This window comes from Sorex fumeus, unplaced genomic scaffold (genome assembly GCF_029834395.1).
Source record: "Sorex fumeus unplaced genomic scaffold, SorFum_2.1 ptg000042l, whole genome shotgun sequence".
NCBI classification, from domain to species: Eukaryota; Metazoa; Chordata; class Mammalia; order Eulipotyphla; family Soricidae; genus Sorex; species Sorex fumeus.
This window is the reverse complement of record NW_026606099.1, coordinates 3,967,818-3,986,116: the sequence shown is the minus strand read 5'-3', so window position 1 is coordinate 3,986,116 and position 18,299 is coordinate 3,967,818. Positions and strand designations below refer to the sequence as shown.

Here is an 18,299-nt window from a genome sequence, read left to right as displayed (position 1 = left end):
GGGAGTGGCCTCCCCACAAGGAAGGTCTTTCTATGCCTCCTCTTGAAACTAGGAGGGTTTAAGATCACATTTGCGATCAGTAGTGTATGGAGGAAGGATATTCTTCATGTGATTATTTTCAGGTTATTCAGAAAAGGCGATAGCATTTCTACTTGTTTTGGGGAACATCTTTTTTTGAAACTTTCAGCCGCCGCTTGAGGAAGCCCACACTCACCTCACCTGTGTGGGGACCCCAACGCTGACCCTGAGCCTATACAGGAAGGCACTGAGTTTCTGGCTGCTGCAGCCTCAAAGAGAGCCCTTCACATACTCCTGACGCAGAAACTGAGAATTAGTGGGCTTTCACTGTTTTAAGCTAAGATGTTTTAGGATAATTTTTTTTTGCCCCATGCCCCGGAGGAGGGCTTGGTGAGGTCCCTCCCCGCCCCAAGGGATCATCCCAGTCCTGGCAGCCGAAATCCTGGACCACACCGCTGCTTTGTGGCTGCACAATATCTATCTCATACCTCACACCACTCATATTCCAAGAGTAATGCACCACATTAGATGGGGTTTAATTTAATAACATGTTAGGCTGGAGCAATAGCACAGCGGTAGCAGCCGGCCTGGCTGAGCCGGGTTCGATTTCTCCACCCCTCTTGGTGAGCCTGGAAAGCTACCGAGAGAATCTCGGCCACACGGCAAAGCCTGGCAAGCTACTCGTGACATATTCCATATGCCAAACACAATAACAAGTCTCACGATGGAGACGTTACTGGGCCCGCTCAAGCAAATCGATGAACAACGGGAGGACAGTGCTACAATAATCTCTTATAGAAGGGCTTAATGGCCTTTGGGTGAAATACCATAATCTTCACATACTCTCCCCTAAGGAAAGTCTTTTGGAGCATTCTCAGCAGTTTATCCATAACAAACAATACAAAATAAATTATTTTGGTTCTGCTTTGGGGGGGCTGGAGTGATAACACAGTGGAAGAGTGTTTGCCTTGCACGCAGCCAGCACGGCGGAGCCGGGTTCAATTCCTCCGCCCCTCTCGGAGAGCCCGGCAAGCTATGGAGAGTATCTCTCCCACACAGCAAAGCCTGGCAAGCTAACCGTGACGTATTCAATATGCCAAACACAGTAACAAGTCTCAAAGAATGGAGACGTTACTGGGCCCGCTCGAGCAAATTGATGAACAGCGGGAGGACAGTGTTTGTTTTTTTGTTTTTGTCTGCTTTGGGGGAGGGGTTGGGATTCTGGGTGGAAACATCCAAAATATGGTGGTGGGAAGGTGTAATGGTGGTGGGATTGGTGTTTGAATGCTAAATATAATCAAATATTGTGAACTACTTTATAAAAATTAAATTTAAAAAAATTTTTTTAATTTGCCCCTGAAAAGATAACTAGAGAAGCAATCATTGTAGTCATAGTAGATTCAGATAACAACCCTCAATCCTCAATGGATGCAGAGACAAAGGATTTGGAACCAGAGAGATGGTCTAAGGGTAGGAGCATGTGTTCTGCATACAGGAGGGTCAGGTTGGAAAACCAGCGTTGCTAGGAACAGCTTCCCCCATACACCCCTCTTTCCCCCCAGGGTACCACACCCAAACATCAGGCCCCAAGTGGCTCCTGAACATTGTGAGTATTGCTGAAAAACAAATAAGCCAATCCAAACAGAAAACTAAAGGTTTGCTGAGAAGTAGGATGTCTGCATAAAGTGTTTCCCCCACAAGATATTTATTAATCACAAAAGGAAAACTTGAGAGTGCAAATCCTGGCAGAGCTCACCTTACAGCATGGCCAAAGTCTGCACCATAATGTGAGTGTTGCAAATATGGACAAGGGCAACAGCTTTTCTGAGATCTTTTAATGGTTTCAAAACCACAACGTCACTATTGTCTGGTTGTCCCTGGGAAAAAGGATGATTTGCACCACCAGCCACTCTGGATTTCCAGAAGTCTCCCTGCCCTGCCCAGGAAGCTGTGCACCTTGAGCAAAGCCTTCGGAACTCAGGGAGAGGAGGCCACTGGGCGTCCAGTGCAAAGGTGGTGTCTTCACTAGACGTTCCAGGTCTTCAGGATTTCTCTGCGCAGACAATTCATCTGATAAGGAAGGAAAACCTTTAACCTCATTCAAATAAATAAATACTATATACATCTGCATTACAAAGAGGTGCCCTGTTAGCGGGAAACTTTGCTACAGATCCTCTTTATTCTTTAATCACACCCGACACTGCTTCGAAGGGACCATGTGGTATCAGTTATTTCATTTATTTTTGATTTTGTTTTTGCAGCCACACCTGGCAGTGGTCAGGGCTTACTCCTGGATCTGTGCTCAGGTATAAATCCTGGTGGTGTTCAGAGACCATCTGGGTTACTAGGGATAGAACTGGGGCCTGTCACTTGCAAGTCAAACACATTCAGGGTGTCTGTTTTTTTGTTAATTAAAAAATGTATCTATTTATTTATTTTGACTTTCTGGGTCACACCTGGCAATGCTCAGGAAGTCCTCCTGTCCTCCTGGCTCTCCACTCAGGAATTGCTCCTGGTAGTGCTTGGGGGACCATATGGAATGTCAAGGATTGAATCCTGGTAGCCACATTCAAGGCAAATGCCCTACCTGCTATATTATTGCTCCGGCTCCACATCTCAGTTTTTTTTTTTTTTTTTTTTTTTTTTGCTTTTTGGGTCACACTTGGAGATGCACAGGAGTTACTCCTGGTTCTGCACTCAGGAATCACCCCCCTGGCAGTGCTCAGGGGACCATATGGGATGCTGGTAATCGAACCCGGGTCAGCTGTATGCAAGGCAAACACCCTACCCGCTGTGCTCTTGCTCCAGCCCCAACACGTCTCAGTTTTAAACCTCAGATTTGAACCTCCTACTTAGCATGCAGGAGGCCCTGTTTTGATCTCTGCACCAAATGGTTCCTGGGAACACAGAGGCAGATGGTGCCATTTGCCAAGATGGGAAAGGTCAGAGTTTGGGAGGATACAAGAGTGTAGAATTGAACGTTGTGGGTTTCTGTGATTCTGGAGGAGGGGAGTAAGGTAGAGGGTTTCCTTGGTTTGGGATCACACCCAGTTGTACTCAGGGCTTATTCCTGACTCTGTGCTCAGGGATGACTCCTGGTGAGCACAGGGACCATGTGGAGTGCTGGGGATCAAACCGGGGTTCACCACACTCAAGGCAAGCACCTCACCCACTGTACTATCTCTCCAGCCTGATTTCTGGGAGTCTCACGAGCCACCCCAGTGAACAAATTTGGGACTCATTAAAAGTAATCAAAAGCAAAGGAACAGTCCCTGGGTACAGACCGATGAGGGACCACTGAGCATAGAGCCTGTGTGACCAAAAAGCAAGCAAGGAAAGGAACTGATGACATTATACGGTGCAAGAGTACTGGTGCGAAGAGAGGAGGAAAATACTGGAGGAGAAGAGAAGAGATAAGTTGGAGGAGAAAGACAATATCAAATGATCTCACTCACCGCTGGAGCTTAAAGAAACACAGCAACGAGATAGCAATAGTCAATGAGAAGGAACCTTTAGGGCAGAGCGCAAGCTTTGCCTTTGGGAGGCCCAGTTAGATCCCCAACACTGCAGGGTACCCCAGCATTACTGAAATTGACCCAGCAGGGGGTAGCCCCCCAAGTGCCACAGAGTATGATCCCATCATGAAAACAGAAAGCAAAGTCTTAGACTGTCAATGGAACGGAGTTTACCGATAGGGAGGAGGTGGGTGGAGGCAAAGAAGGGGCCTAGGGACATTAGTTAAGGAACATTGACACTTCAGTGGAAGGAATGATGCAACAACATGACAACCCTAGAGCATAAATACATTGCATTAATGAAACCATCAGAAAAATATAGAAAAAAAATGTGGGGCTGAAGAGATAGTACAGTGGGTAGGGTTTTGCCTTGCACACAGCCAACATGGCTTCCCAGACAGTCCTCTGAACACCACCAGGAGTAATTCCTGAGTGTAGAACGAGGAGTAAACCCTGAGCGTTTCTGAGTGTACCCCCTCCCCCAAATATTGTTGGGGAGGTGCAAGTGTGAGCACCATCAGCTGAAAAAATCCATCATAAAGAGCACAGAGAAGGAAAATCTGGAAAAGACAATGATCAAGAGAAAGAATAAGAATTACAACAGAGAGATTGAGAGATAAGAAGGGTCTAAAACTCTGAGTTTGGTCAGCTGGTCACACATTTCTGAGAGGTGGAAGAGTGCAGAAGCCTGGTCTATATGAGGTCAGTGCTGGTAAGGAAATGGGGGCAGAATACACACTGGTGGATTCAAGACTGAGCAGAAGTGAAGATGGGAGTGAAATGGGTAATAACTGGCTCTCTTTACTTTGGTCGCTTTGCCAGGTCAGCTACAAACTCATTCCATCTGCGCTCCCAGGTTTTCATGGCAGCCATCTTTTCACTCGGCATCAGGGCGCTGTACCTGCAAAGGAGGAGTCAGGTCAGCCCTGGGAAGAGGTGAGAATAGGAGAGGAAGAGTGGTCTCAGAGGCAGGAAGGGTTACCCGTCACCCATGAGAGCAATCACGAAACAGACGATGCAGGGAAACCCATCAGACCCTCAGTCTCGCGGAGATGGAATGCAAGTGTGGGTAGAAGGGAAAAGGGATCCAGGATGCTCACGGGATACTCACTTGATAGAGTTCATGGCCAGCTGTTTGAGGGTCCTCAGGTCAGCTTCCATCCCCCCAATGCCCATGAAGGCCTCATAGAAGTCATAGGACAAGCCTTTAGAACCAAAGAGAGCTGGGTCATCAGAGCTGATCACTATGGGGTACCCGGAGGCCATCAGGAATGCTGCAGGGTGGTTTCTTAAGTCTGACACCAGTTTCAAGACCTGTCCAATAGGAGACGGGAGAGAGACTTTGAGCCAGAAAAAAAAAAGTGTTGTTGGGGAGGTGTTACTATGAGTACCACCACCTCCCTTCTTAGCCCTTGGTACTGTTCTGAGTACCAAGGTGGCTTCTAGGAAGTCCTGACACAAGGACTAGGGCAAGTCCTTAGAGATTCTTCTAACTGTCTTTAAGTTTCAACACTGCCTGGGAAGGCAGCAAAGATAGACAGGGATGGATCAATCCAGGCCACCGGGTTAAGCAGGTTCCTGGGCCCTTCTTACCACAGCAAGTCCCCAGTGCCCTTGTCTTTAGTTTGGTCCACAACTTTGCACATTTATCAGGGGAATCTGTACGACTGCCTAATTATTATGCTTTAGGCAAAGGGATATTTGTAAATGACTTTACTAATGGGAATGAGAGTGATGAAACAGAGAAAATAGGTGAGGTAAGGAGAAAAATCATATAGGAGCAAATCTGGGAATTGGAGCAGAGGTGGAGGTTGGGGTCTGAGACGACAGTAAGGGTAATGAGGTAATCCTATGACGACACATACCTGATTAGAGATGGGACAGACTTCTATGGGGATATCTTTCTTCCGGGACTCAGTCAAGACTGCTAGGTGTTTGCTCAAAGCAAATCCATGGCCAATCCTGGTAGAGTTCAGTAGTAGTGCATCCAGAAGGTTTTTGTCTATGGAAGTACCCTGCCAGTCTGGGGAAAGGAACAGTCCTCACCATGATGGATCTGATCCACAGACCCTGGTCAGATATAGGCTCCAGACCCCCAAGCAGATAGAGGAAGAAAAATGAACAGTAACAAATATATATACATAAAGATACATAATGATGGGTCTCATTCTCCTAACCCTGAAAGAGCCTTGAATAAATATGGCACTTTTAAAAAAAAATCTCAGGGCTAGGGTGAAGGAGACGTTACTGGGACCTGCTCGAGGCAATCGATGAACAACAGGATGGTCGTGATCGTCGTGATTGTGATCGTTTGGGGGCTACACCCACCAGTACTCAGGGACTACTGACCTGGTGCTCAAGGGTTGTTCCTGATGATGCTCAGGAGATCATGCAGACAGAGGGTCAAACCTGGACCTCCTGAATGCTCTGCCCATGAAGCTCTCTTTCCAGCCCTTAGCCTGTATTGGTAACGGTGCTCTTGGAACACTGCCCATTGCAATAATCTCATGAGCAAAGCAGTACAAATACTGTAACTGTTACTTCACATACTGCACCTCCTTGAAAGCAGGGTCTCAGTGGGGGGTTGGAGTGACAGCTTTGAGGCCAGGGAGATGGCTCAACAGACTGAACTCTGCATGCAGGAGGCCCACAATTGATCGCCAGCACCTCTTGTTCCCCCAAGCACCACTGGGAGAAACTCCAGAGCACCAAGCGAGGAGAAACCCTTGAGCACTGCCAGATGCAGGCCCTGAACAAAGTCTCCCTTGTGCTTGGGGCAGATCTCGTTGATCTGGGAGGACCCTGTGGGCGAATGGCTCTGCTCCTTCTTCCTAATAGAAGGAGCAGTCCTGGAGGAAGTGTTTTATTTATTTATTTATTTTGCTTCATTAGATGCGGTCACATCCGAACACGACTTCACTTTTGAATGACCAGTAGGGTGAAGTCCATGACTTGGTGAGGAGCACCCCTCGCATGCTATCGTGCTAGAGAGGGAACCCAGGACCTGGCACAGCAAGGTAAGTACCCCACTGCTGAACCACATCCCTGACATCCCTGGCCCAGGACAGCTTGCCGTGAGATTCTTTCATTGTAAGATCGACTGGAGTGCATGCTTTGATGCAGGCCAGGTTAGATTCCTGGCACCCTGCGGTTCCCCAAGCACCACCAGGAGCGAGTCCTAAGCACTGAGCCAGGAGTAGCACAAGTACTGCAGGTAAGTGTGGAAAGTGTGCACTCCATTCCTAGCAACCAAAACTATTTCCATATCACTTAATCACTTAAGTGATCACTTAACTTCCCGTTAGTCGTCGATTTGCTCGAGCGGGTGCCAGTAACGTCTCCATTTGTCCCTGTCGCGTGCTAGTGTAGCCCAATGGCATCTGTTCACTCCGGGAACATGAAGGGCCTCAAACCGATCGTTCATGATCTTGACGAAGAAGTCTGACCATCTGGTAGGTGGGCGGCCACGCGGTCTCTTGACATCCCGTGGAATCCAATCAGTAACAGCTCTAGTCCAACGGTCGTCTTTAAATCTCATTACGTGACCAGCCCATCTGATTTTCGACACCTTGGCAAATGAGACAGCATCCCTGATCCTTGATCGTCGACGGATGTCAGAACTCCGGATTCGTTCTCTCATTTGAGTGAAACGTGTTATTCCAAGCATAGCTCTTTCTATTCTTCTTTGGGAGACCTGAATAGCGTTCTCATCTTGTTTGCGTAGGGCCCAGGTCTCTGAGGCATATGTTAATGCAGGAAGAACAGTGGAATCAAAGAGATGTGCCCGGAGCCAGAGGTTCTTCGTCCTCTTAGCTATTTCTTCGACGTTCTTGAAGGCGTTCCAAGCCGCTCTCTTCCTCCTGCGCAGCTCGGGTGCCAGGTCATTTGTCATGTTGACCTCTCGACCTAGGTACACATAGCTGTTGCATTCGGAGATGGTCGTTCCATTGAGAGCGAATGGGGCGTCAGGAACAAGGCTGTTTCTCATAAACATTGTCTTCGTAAGATTCAGCTGTAGTCCTACCTTTCCACACTCACGGTCAAAGTCGGCCAGCATTTGTGCCGCTTGGCTGATGTTTGGTGTTATTAAAACAATGTCATCAGCAAAGCGGAGGTGGTGTAGTTGCCGACCATCTATCTTCACTCCCATTCCTTCCCATTCCAGTCGTCGCATGATGTTCTCGAGGGTGGCACTGAAGAGTTTTGGTGAAATGGTATCACCCTGCCGCACCCCTCTCTTGACATCAACGATCACTTCTTTGTAGAATGGTGAGATCCTGGTAGTGAATCCGCAATAGAGCTCACGGAGGATCCTGATGTATTGGGCTTGAATGCCCTGATTGGCTAGGGCTTCAATGACCGCTTCCGTCTCAACAGAATATTTTTTCCCATTTTATATGGAAATGGACAGTCTCTCACCCTGTTCGTTCCATGGCCTAGAATGGAACGAACAGGGTGAGAGACTGTCCATTTCCATATAAAATGGGAAAAATCTGCTTTTCAGCTAGAAATAATAGGACACATTGTTAACTTACTTTAGGGACATCCATTCAGAAAGACTTTTACAGCTATCCATCTGGTATCCCCTCCCCCAAAAGCTATCTTATTTTTTGCAATCAGGGTCTTCCTCATAGCTATTAACTATCCAAATCCTGGTGAAATCTTCTCCTAGGGTCACACAACTTAAAGTTAGTGAGATGCTATGTTAGAGTTTCAGGCAGCTGCAATGATTTCACATGGGTTCACAGGATTTTCCCAACAAGACCACAAGCTCTTCAGGGTTATCGTCCCCGACCTATACCCCGCAAGCAATTCTTTAAATCTCCTCAAACAATTTTGATCTAAATTGGATCTAAATTGACTGGAAATGTCAGGAAAAAGAGATGAATGCACACGATGCTTCCTCTGGGAATCAGCGGGATCAGCCCAGGTTCACGGCTTGTTGTGAGAGTAAGGCTTCCTACCCGCTGAGTCTTGAGGGGTGCCAGGTGTCCCCCAAATCTTCATTTGATCTGAAATTGGTGCTTAGGTTGCTTAGAGCTTAGACAATTTAAGAACCTGAACATGGGGGTGGGTGGGGTGCTGAGTTACCCAATGAGCCCCTGGCTTGAGCTTTGGGAATAATGACGTGGCGGGTGATGGCTTTTCAGAGCCAATAGCAGCAGGCTCCTCTTCAGCACTGGCGTGAGTGGACAGAGCCTCCACCGCCTCCTTAGTCCATGTGCTACTTCAGGTGTGTGATTGAGAACAGGTGCATTCTCCTAGCGGGCACTGGCCATCAAAAAAGGCTCCAATCAAGAGTTTTATGCTTGGACCAGTTACACTGTCTTTGTCTGGAAGAATGAATAGAAATACCTTCTAGCCAGACAGAGGTGAGAATTAGAAATCATAGTTTTCAATGGTGAAACAGATGCTGCTCTTCTTGCCGCTGGCGTGTCCAGTGGCCTCTTCAGGATGGAGACATCATGTACACGGGACAATTATTGCCAGTATCTCCGGTAGACAACCTGTCGACCTGTCAGTGCTATACGTCCCTCTTCCCCCTGCTCAGCCCCCATGGCCTACCTGTCTCTCCAGCATGGAAAAAGTACGGCAGGTTCACACCATGTGAAGCTGGAACCATTAGCACGTCCCTGTAGTCATACAGGGAGTGGCCAGTGTCCTCATGTCCTACCTGTGGGACGGAGAAGATGAGACAGAGGCATCTGTCTGCCTCTCCCTGTCACCCCTTACTGAGGTGCCTGAAGAGGCTCAGAGATACCTTTTTTCATACCTTGCCATCGCCTTAGAGCTTTGTCACACGTCCTTTTAATGTTTTTCTGTTCTGTTTTGGGGTCACACCCGAATTAGTCCTGGCAGGGCTCATATGGAGTGCCAGGGAATAGATCTGGGTTGGCCCTGTGCAAGGCAAAAACCTCAACTGCTGTACTATCTCTCCAGCACAGCTTCGTAAAAAATGGCAAAGGCCGGAGCAATGGTTTAACCAATCCTGATTTAATCCCCAGCACAGTGTCCGAGTGGAGCGACCTCGGAGCAAGGAGCTAAAAATAGCGCCAGAGCACAGGTAAGAACACAATCTCTTTTGTTTTCCAATCCTGGTAGAGATCACATTCTTACCTGGAACAATCCTCCCTTAGTCAGAAGCTAGATCTTATATCCTTCAGCCCCTCCCTCCGCCCTTCCCTGCCCCTCCTTCATTACCTCCATCCCTCTCTTCCTTCCTTCCCCTCTCTCCCTCTTTTTCTTCCTTCCTTTCTTTCTTTTTGACTTTTTGAGTCACACCCAGTGATGCTCAGGGGTTACTCCTGGCTCTGCACTAAGGAATTACTCCTGGTGGTGTTCAGGGAACCATATGGGGTGCTGGGGATTGAACTCAGGACAGCAACATGCAAGATAAATGCCCTTCCTCCTTTACTATTGCTCTGGCCCCTTCCTTCCTTCCTTCCTTCCTTCCTTCCTTCCTTCCTTCCTTCCTTCCCTCCTTTTCCTTCCTTCCTTCCTTCCTTCCTTCCTTCCTTCCTTCCTTCCTTCCTTCCCTCCTCTTCCTTCCTTCCTTCCTTCCTTCCTTTGCTTTTCCTCCCTCCCTCCCTCCCTCCCTCCCTCCTTCCCTCCCTTCCTCTCTCCTTCCTTCCTCTCTCCTTCCTTCCTTCCTTCCTTCCTTCCTTTTCCTTCCTTCCTTCACTTTTCCTTCCTTCCTTCCTTCCTTCCTTTGCTTTTCCTTCCTCCCTCCCTTCCTTTGCTTTTCCTCCCTCCCTCCCTCCCTTCCTTCCTTCCTTCCTTCCTTTTCCTTCCTTCCTTCCTTCGCTTTTCCTTCCTTCCTTCCTTCCTTTGCTTTTCCTTCCTCCCTCCCTCCCTCCCTCCCTCCCTCCCTTCCTTCCTTCCTTCCTTCCTTCCCTCCTTTTCCTTCCTTCCTTCGCTTTTCCTTCCTTCCTTCCTTCCTTCCTTCCTTCCTTCCTTCCTTCCTTTCTTCCTTCCTCCCTTCCCTCCTTCCCTCCTTCTTTTCTTTCTTTTTCTTCAAAAATTTGTATTAAGATGGAAAGAGGAAAAATAACAATTTGGGCCCAGAAAAGAGCTCAAAGGGCTAGTGTGTATGCTTTGCCTGCAGGGATCCCAGGTTCAATTCCCAGCTCAGGAACAACTCCTGAGCTCCTAGCTGGGTGTGCCCCAACAAACAAAAGGAAACATGCTCAGGAACATACACAGGTTTCTCCAGAGAGAGGAGAGCCCCAAACAGTTAAAGAAAGGAACCACACACCCCAAGGTGGGATGTGGTCAACCCTAGCGTTGGAGAGTAAGTCTCTTGCTCTTGTGAAATTGGTTTTATGATGTTTCCCAAGCAACCCCGACTTGCTTAGGATTTTATAAGTAGAAAGAGTTAGTTGCTATGACATTATCCAGGGAAAATATTTTGATTCTGGTGGTCTTTTTTTTTTTGTCTAATCAGGGCCTTTTTGTTCCCAACAAAGTTTCTCCTCTCCCAAGGCTTTTTACAAGGAAAGAATGCAAGCAAAAAGAGAGCTGGGCAGAGTGACAGCACAGCGGGTAGGGCACTGGCCTTGCATGCAGTCAACCCCGGTTTGATCCTCAGCATCCCATATGGTTCCCTGAGCACCACCAGGAGTAATTCCTGAGTGCTGAGTCAGAAGTAAGCCCTGAGCACTGCTGTGTGTGGCCCTCTGCCCTCCCCAAATAATTTGAGGGAGACAGAAATTGAGAGAAGGCAAGAATAGACATGAGGCTGACAAGGAGGCTGACGACCCCTTTCAGTGGCAGAATTCATGCTTTGCATGTGTGAGACCCTAAGTTCAATATTTAGCATCATTGAAAAAGAAGAGTGGGGGCTGGAGAGATAGCACAGGGGGTAGGGCGTTTGCCTTGCACGCGGTTGACCGGGGTTCGATTCCCAGCATCCCATATGGTTCCCTGAGCACCGCCAGGAGTGACTCCTGAGTGCAAAGGCAGGAGTAACCCCTGTGCATCGCCAGGTGTGACCCAAAAAGAAAAAAAAAAAAGAAAAGAAAAGAAAAAGAAGAGTGGAGGCATGAGAGACAAATGTCTTGCATGCTGGAGATATGGGTTCAATCCCCAGCTCCACAGGGTCCCCTGAGGTGTTTCCCTCAGTACCTCAGGGGTGTTCTCCCAAGCACAGTGCCAAGAATAGCCTCTGAGCACTATTGGGTGTGGCAAAAAAAAAAAAGACTGAGCCTAAAGAGATAAAGAGTATGAGCTTATGCCCTGACACCACCTGTGGGCCCTGGTCTCCGCCCACCACAGTTCCTCAGTTGTAACTGAGGATGGACAGCCACACCCAAAACAGAATTTCAAGCTGAGATTTATGCTTTTGAGTCTTTGTAGTTATGTGCCAGGTAAAAGGGGGCCTCAGAATGCCAATTTTATATGGGAGGGGTCACTGGCACATAACACAAATCTTCAGTGTAGTAGAAGAGAGCAGAGACTGAGAAGCTGAGCTCCCGAGCACCTTCGGCTGTTTCCCCAAAGAGGGGCCCGTGGGGAGCTCAGCAGACAGACCCAGGAGCTGTTTACTAGGCATCCTCCTTCTCAGACCCCCTTATCAGTGACCCCAGAACACAAAAGAAAAGATGGGGAGATTGAGAGCTAGGGTGGGAGGTTTCTCTCACTTTCTGAAAAGGCTAGATTCTTTGAACAACCCCTCCGGATCCCAGGAGAATATCCTGGGCCCAAAACAACTAAAATTCCTTTTGGGTCGAAAGAGAGTCGGGGTGGAGGAATAGAGCACAGCAGGTAGGATGCTGCACCAGACCTGGGTTCGATCCCCAGCATCCCATATGATCCCCAGAGCACCACCAGGAATGATCTCTGAGTGCAGAGTCAGGAGTAAGCCCTGAGCCCTGCCCGGTGGGGAAAGGGAGGGAGGTTCTGCCACTCCAGCAGGAATAAAAAGTGCTGGTGGGGTCTGGAGCGATAGCATAGCGGGTAGGGCATTTGCCTTGCACATGGCCCACCCGGGTTCAATTCCCAGCATCCATATGGTCCCCCGAGCACCGCCAGGAGTGATTCCTGAGTGCATAACCCAGGAGTAACCCTTGTGCATCAAGGCATGTGACCCAAAAGCAAAAAAAAAAAAAAAATAGTGTTGGTGAGCTTGGCGGCCTTAACCTCCTCAGCGCCCAGATGAAACAGTCTTGAGCAAAACCCAGACTCTCCAGGAGGAGTCAGGGGGACCTTGCAGCCAGTTGTTCCAAATTAACTGAGCGTCTCTGACAGGCCAGCAAGTCATCTTGTCATCTCCTGGCGGGAATCTGGCGGGAATCGTCTCCTGAGGGCCAGGAGGAAGTTGGGAAGCAAACCACTCCGGGCACCTTTCTTTCCTCTGGTCGCCCCCAACTCCAGGACCGTGGGGTGGGTGGGGCCGGGGGGATCCGGGGCACCCGCTCCTCCCGCCCGGTGCTTTCTGCTCTTCCTTCCCTGGCGTTGTCCTCCCCGCCCGTGGCCCCCGCTGGCCCCACAGCATTGCTGAGCTCCACGTTACCATGTCGAACCCTGCCACCGTCCTGGGGAACTTGGCCCGGAGCGCCACGGCGGCCTGCACGGATTCCAGCACGAGCGAAGCGTTCTTGAACCTGCAGGACAGACAGGCGTAGGGGCAGGCCAGGGGTGAGGGCGGGGTGGGGGCCGCGGGAAGGTAGGGGTAGGGGTGGGGTAGGGGTGGCGGCTGGAGCACACCCTGGCCACAGCGCTGCATTCTTGGCTTCCCGGCTCTTGGCCAAGGCCCACTGATACTCTCCCCACTGGGCTATGTTTTCTCTTGTTTGGGGGCGGGGGGTGGGTGCTCACGCCTGCCAATGTGCTCAGGGTCCCATGCAGTGCCAGGGGTTGAATCGGTTTCCCACCTATTCAAAACTCGTACTCCAACACTTTGAGGTATTTCCTTGCCCACTGTTGCTATTCCTTTATATTTTTTGGGGGGGTCATACCTGGGGATGCACAGGGGTTACTCCTAGCTCTGCATTCAGGAATTACTCCTGGCGATGCTCAGGGGACCTTATGGGATGCTGGGAATTGAACCCGGGTCGGCCGTGTGCAAGGCAAACGCCCTACCCACTGTGCTATCTCTCCAGCCCCTGTTGCTATTCCTTTAAAGAATAGACTTTCTGCCCAAACGGGACCAAGGACCCTAACAGACTCAGGGGGCCTGCTAGCCTCTGAAAAGCAGGGAGGTCAGGGGACTCAGGGGATAAAGTTTATTTGTCTGTATTGACTTGTGGTGGGTTTAGCGGCACAGGGGTCATTTTTGGTGATACTAGGAGATGGCGTGGTCTGGGGTTTAAGCCCAGGGCCTCCTGCACATGAACAGTCCTCTGACCCATTACCCAACAGAAGCTCTCTGACTGCCTTTGTGGGATGTTGGTGGCCTTGTCCCAGACTTGCTTCCCACCCCTGAGAGGTGAGCTGGGTCGTAGCACAGAGAGCACTCCCCGTTCACAGTCCCATGAGGTACCACAGGTTAGCTGAGTGTCCATGGTGGCAGGACTAAGTCCCGGGACATCATCTTTCCTCATAAGGTTTGCAAAGTCCCGGGCATTCCAGAAGCATCTCACAAGCCTGTCACTGCCCTCCCTCTCCTCCTGACCAGGCAGGGATGAAGCAAGCAGCAAGGCCAGGGAAGCACCAGAAGAAAAGGCCTGAACACTCTGGAAGGGAGGTTTGCCCATGCTGGCTCCCCTGTCAGACCCTGTCAGACCCTGTCAGTTCATTCTCCCTCCCCACGGGATGAGAGGATGAGAGGAAACTCTAGAAAGCCCACACCCTCTCCTGCCGGCTCAGTCCTCACACCGGAGCCACTGGCCTCCCTCTGCACCAGGGAACCACAGAGGGGAGAGCATTGCAAATGTGTCAGTCGGCTGCCCTTGTCACTCCCTGGCCCCTCAGAAGCAGGGAAGGGACTCAGGAAGCAGGACCAAGGAGAGGATCCTAGAAGTCTGGTTGCCCTGAGCCCAGCCCCATGGTGGGGAGGGGCAAGGAAATTGAGGGGCTGCTGCTCCCCATGCCCTGACTGGTGTCACCCCATCTGGCTGTGGTGCTGTTCCACACAGGGGGGCTGAAGTTGAGGGGGGGACACTCTGGTAAAGTCAGAAGGAAACCTGAACACTTTCTGAGCTTGCTTGGGGAAAGACTGGGATTCTCACATTCTGGTCACACATGCTGTCCCAGGCCTGCCCATCAAGACCCCAGCCCTGATGGACATGAGGCAGAATCCCAGAGGCAAACAGAAACAAAACTGAGACAATTACATGATTCTTCAGGCAAAATCATTCTATCAAAACTGAGTTATCCATGCGGCTGGAGAGATAGCACAGCGGGCAGGGCGTTTGCCTTGCACGCAGCGGACCCGGGTTCGATTCCCAGCATCCCACATGGTCCCCTGAGCACCGCCAGGAGTAACTCTTGAGTGCAGAGCCAGGAGTAACCCCTGTACATCGCCAGGTGTGATCCAAAAAGAAAAAAAAAACTGAGTTATCCAGGCCAGCATGATTTCAAGGCTTAAAATTATCTGGAAAATTGCCACAAACTTTATTTCAGTTGGGCTGTAAAGACCCAAGCTAGGGGCTGGAAGATATAGAACAGTGGGTAAGGCCTTGCACCTGGTTGGGCGAGTCCAATCCCCTGTACTACATGTTTCTCCCGCATCCCATCAGGAATAATCCCTAAGCATCATCAGGTGTAACCCCGAAACAGCAACAAAAAGACCCAAACTCCACATGGTTTCAGAGAGCTTTTCACAGGCACACGCAGAACCCATGTGCTGGTGGGGTCTCAGCACTCCAGGCCCCTCTCCTCCCTCCCACCTCTACCCAACCCATCAGCCTGTTCGACCACCTTATGATTCCAGCCATGCTCTCACTCACCTGTGATCCGAATAAATGATTTTGATTCCAATAAACCCAGGATGTTCTTTCACAAACATTTGAGCCACTTCCTCGTAGGTCCTCACTGACCACTCTCGATCATGGTATGTCCCGTTTAATTCGTAGACCTGAGGAAGCAAGGGTCCTACAGGCATCAGAGGGCGGCAGGGCAACACTCCATGCCCAGTGGCCAATCATGCCCAAACAGCTTGAGTTTTGCAGTTTCCTTGTTCAGTTCCTTTGATGGTCAGGCCTGGAGCCTTAGTGGCTCTCAGGCCACAGGCTGGGAAAGCTACTGGTTTGCCCATTACTGGGGCTCCACAGGGCAGGTACACAAACATCTCTGCAGGTTGAATGAAGATGCAGTGATGAATTTGCATCTGGGGAGAAGGCCCATAAGGAATGTCTGCTTTATACCACTCATGGAAATATATCCCAGAGAGGCAAAAAAGTATAGTTGAAGAGACATCTGCACTTGTTTGTTCATTGCAGCACTCTGGGAACTTCTGTAGACTGTAGGGAGAGGGTGAATGAGAAGAAATTCTAGAAAGTGGCTCAGTTCAGTTTTGTCCCATGACATAAATTAATGTTCACTGAACACATCAAACGCAGACAGAAACTCTGGGTTTGATTCCTTGCACCAAGCCATGGGTCCCTGGGCCCCTCCAGGTGCCCCGCCTCCGGGCTAGTCCTTAGGAGGGGTAAATATTGCCCAAGAGACAAGATAACACTCTCAAGGAGTTTATAATTTAGTGGCGAAGAAGTAAACACTAGCTAGAGAGATACTTAAAGGAGACCTCAGAGGAAGAAAAGGTTTCCTTGGCATTATTTGTAGGTTTGGTGTATAGCTTCTGGTATGCTCAGGAACTATTTCTGGCTCTGTGCTCAGTAGTGACCCCTGACAGTGCTCGAGGAATGACATGCTACCGAGAGTATCTCGCCCACACGGCAGAGCCTGGCAAGCTTACCCGTGATGTATTCGATATGCCAAACACAGTAAAAACAAAGTCTCCAATGGAGACGTTACTGGGCTCATCAGGCCTAAAACGCAATAAATTAATCATTAAATAAAGGGTTACTAATCCTAGCGCTGTCCACAGAGCTGGAGCCGGGGGCCAGAGTTACGGTCTCTTGGCCTCTTATGGGAGAAACTTCCCATAAGAGGTTCCTGGCCTCAGCTCAGATAGAGAAGGGAGCACCAAATAAAGGGTGTTGGGAGGTTCCTCTCAGGATGGGAAATGTGTGATGAGAGTAGACTATAGACTGAACAAGATTGCCACTCAATGTCTCTTTTGCAAACCACAGTACTCAAAAGGAGAGAGATAACAAAAGGGAATGCCCTGCCACAGTGGTAGGGTGGAATGGGGGTATGGGGGGTGGGAGGGATACTGGGATCAGTGGTGTTGCCTGGGGGACCATATGGGATGCTGGGAATCGAACCTGGGTCGGCCGCTTGCAAGGCAAATGCCCTACCCGCTGTGCTATCGCTCCAGCCCCTATTTTAGTGTTTTTGTGTCACATCTGGCCATGCTCAGGAGGTTACTCCTGTCTCTGCAGTCAGGAATTACTCCTAGTGGTGCTCGAAGGAATATATGAGATGCCAGGGATTGAACCCAGGTCAGCCACATGCAAGGCAAGTGCCCCACCTGCTGTACCATTGCTAGAGTCTTGTTCTTTGCATTGCTAGACCCATTTCTTTGCATCTTTATTTCTTTGCTGGCGAGGCTCTGTGCATACAAACACTAAAACATTAACATCAAATGAAATTCACGTGCCTTTTGTTCTTTCAGTGGGGCACAAGTGGGTCTAATTCACAAGCCCCTGAGAGTGAACCTGAGCGGATCAAGAACTTACTTCTTTGCTCTCAGACTTCCAGGCACTCGTTAGACTAAGTCTGATGCTGAGAGCCAGGTGCTGTACATCAGGTGCACTGTTCTCAGCAAGTGGTGGACCCCTGAAAGTCCCCTAGACTGTCTCAGGCAGTCTACAGAGTCTTCAAACTTCTATTTAGTTTGAAGATTAAGAAAAACAGTTTTGTTTGTTTGTTTAGGACCACACCCTGTGATACTCAGGGACTACTCCTGGGTCTGCACACAGAAACTACTCCTGGTGATGCTTAGGGATGCCAGAAATAAAACCCAGGTTGGCCTTGCGCAAGGCAATGCCCTACCCACTGTACATCTCTTCAGCCCCTCTTTATAAATATATATATATTTGCTTTTTGGGTCACACCTGGCGATGCTCAGGGGTCACTCCTGGCTCATGCACTCAGGAATCACTCCTGGCGGTGCTCGGGGGACCATATGGGATGCTGGGAATCAAACCTGTGTCGGCCATGTTGGCTGCATGCAAGGAAAACGCCCTACCCACTGTGCTATCACTCCAGCCCCTACAAATATTTTTTTAAATATTTAAAATAAAAGTTAAACTTCTTGTACTCTCATAAATGTATGAAGTTTCTGAAAGTTGCAGTATGTATGACAATATCTCTCTCAGAGAGAACAGACTGCTTGTATAGTCTTGTGTTTTGAATTTTCTATTTGCAGTGCCAGGAATTGAATCCAGAGCCTTGCAAATGCAAGGCAACTACTCGATTGCTGAGCCACATGTCCAGCATAAAACTTTGTTTTAATTTCTTTTGAGGGGTGGTAGGGCCACACTTGGTGATGCTCAAGGGTCACTCTTAGCTCTGGGCTCAGGGTCACTCCTGGCACTGCTGAGACTCAAAATGGGGTTGGCCACATGCAAAGCAAGTGCTTTAACCCTGAACTATCTGACCCTGTTTTAACTTCTAATACAGGATATATTATATAGGATATCATAGAGAAGAAGAGAATAGCGCAGAGTCTCCTGCCCCAGTGCCTGGCTGTCCTCGCCG

At 49.4% G+C, this 18,299-nt stretch overlaps 1 protein-coding gene across 2 annotated transcripts in view; it reads right to left on the bottom strand.

Annotated features, from left to right (window-relative positions):
* Positions 1-1,855: 1,855 nt before the first annotated feature.
* Positions 1,856-18,299, bottom strand: part of ADA2 (adenosine deaminase 2) — a 45,960-nt gene continuing 29,516 nt past the window's right edge. Inside the window, exons 6-12 of one of the 2 annotated variants that reach the window (XM_056120206.1) lie at positions 15,422-15,549; positions 13,045-13,135; positions 9,099-9,207; positions 5,399-5,556; positions 4,645-4,847; positions 4,339-4,434; positions 1,856-2,071 (exon numbers count right to left, since the gene is read on the bottom strand). In XM_056120206.1, coding sequence (XP_055976181.1) covers positions 2,044-2,071; positions 4,339-4,434; positions 4,645-4,847; positions 5,399-5,556; positions 9,099-9,207; positions 13,045-13,135; positions 15,422-15,549 — 813 coding nt within the window. In that variant the 3' untranslated portion in view covers positions 1,856-2,043. Of the gene's footprint in view, positions 2,089-4,338; positions 4,435-4,644; positions 4,848-5,398; positions 5,557-9,098; positions 9,208-13,044; positions 13,136-15,421; positions 15,550-18,299 lie in introns of both variants that reach the window. The other variant, XM_056120205.1, reaches the window with a different exon arrangement.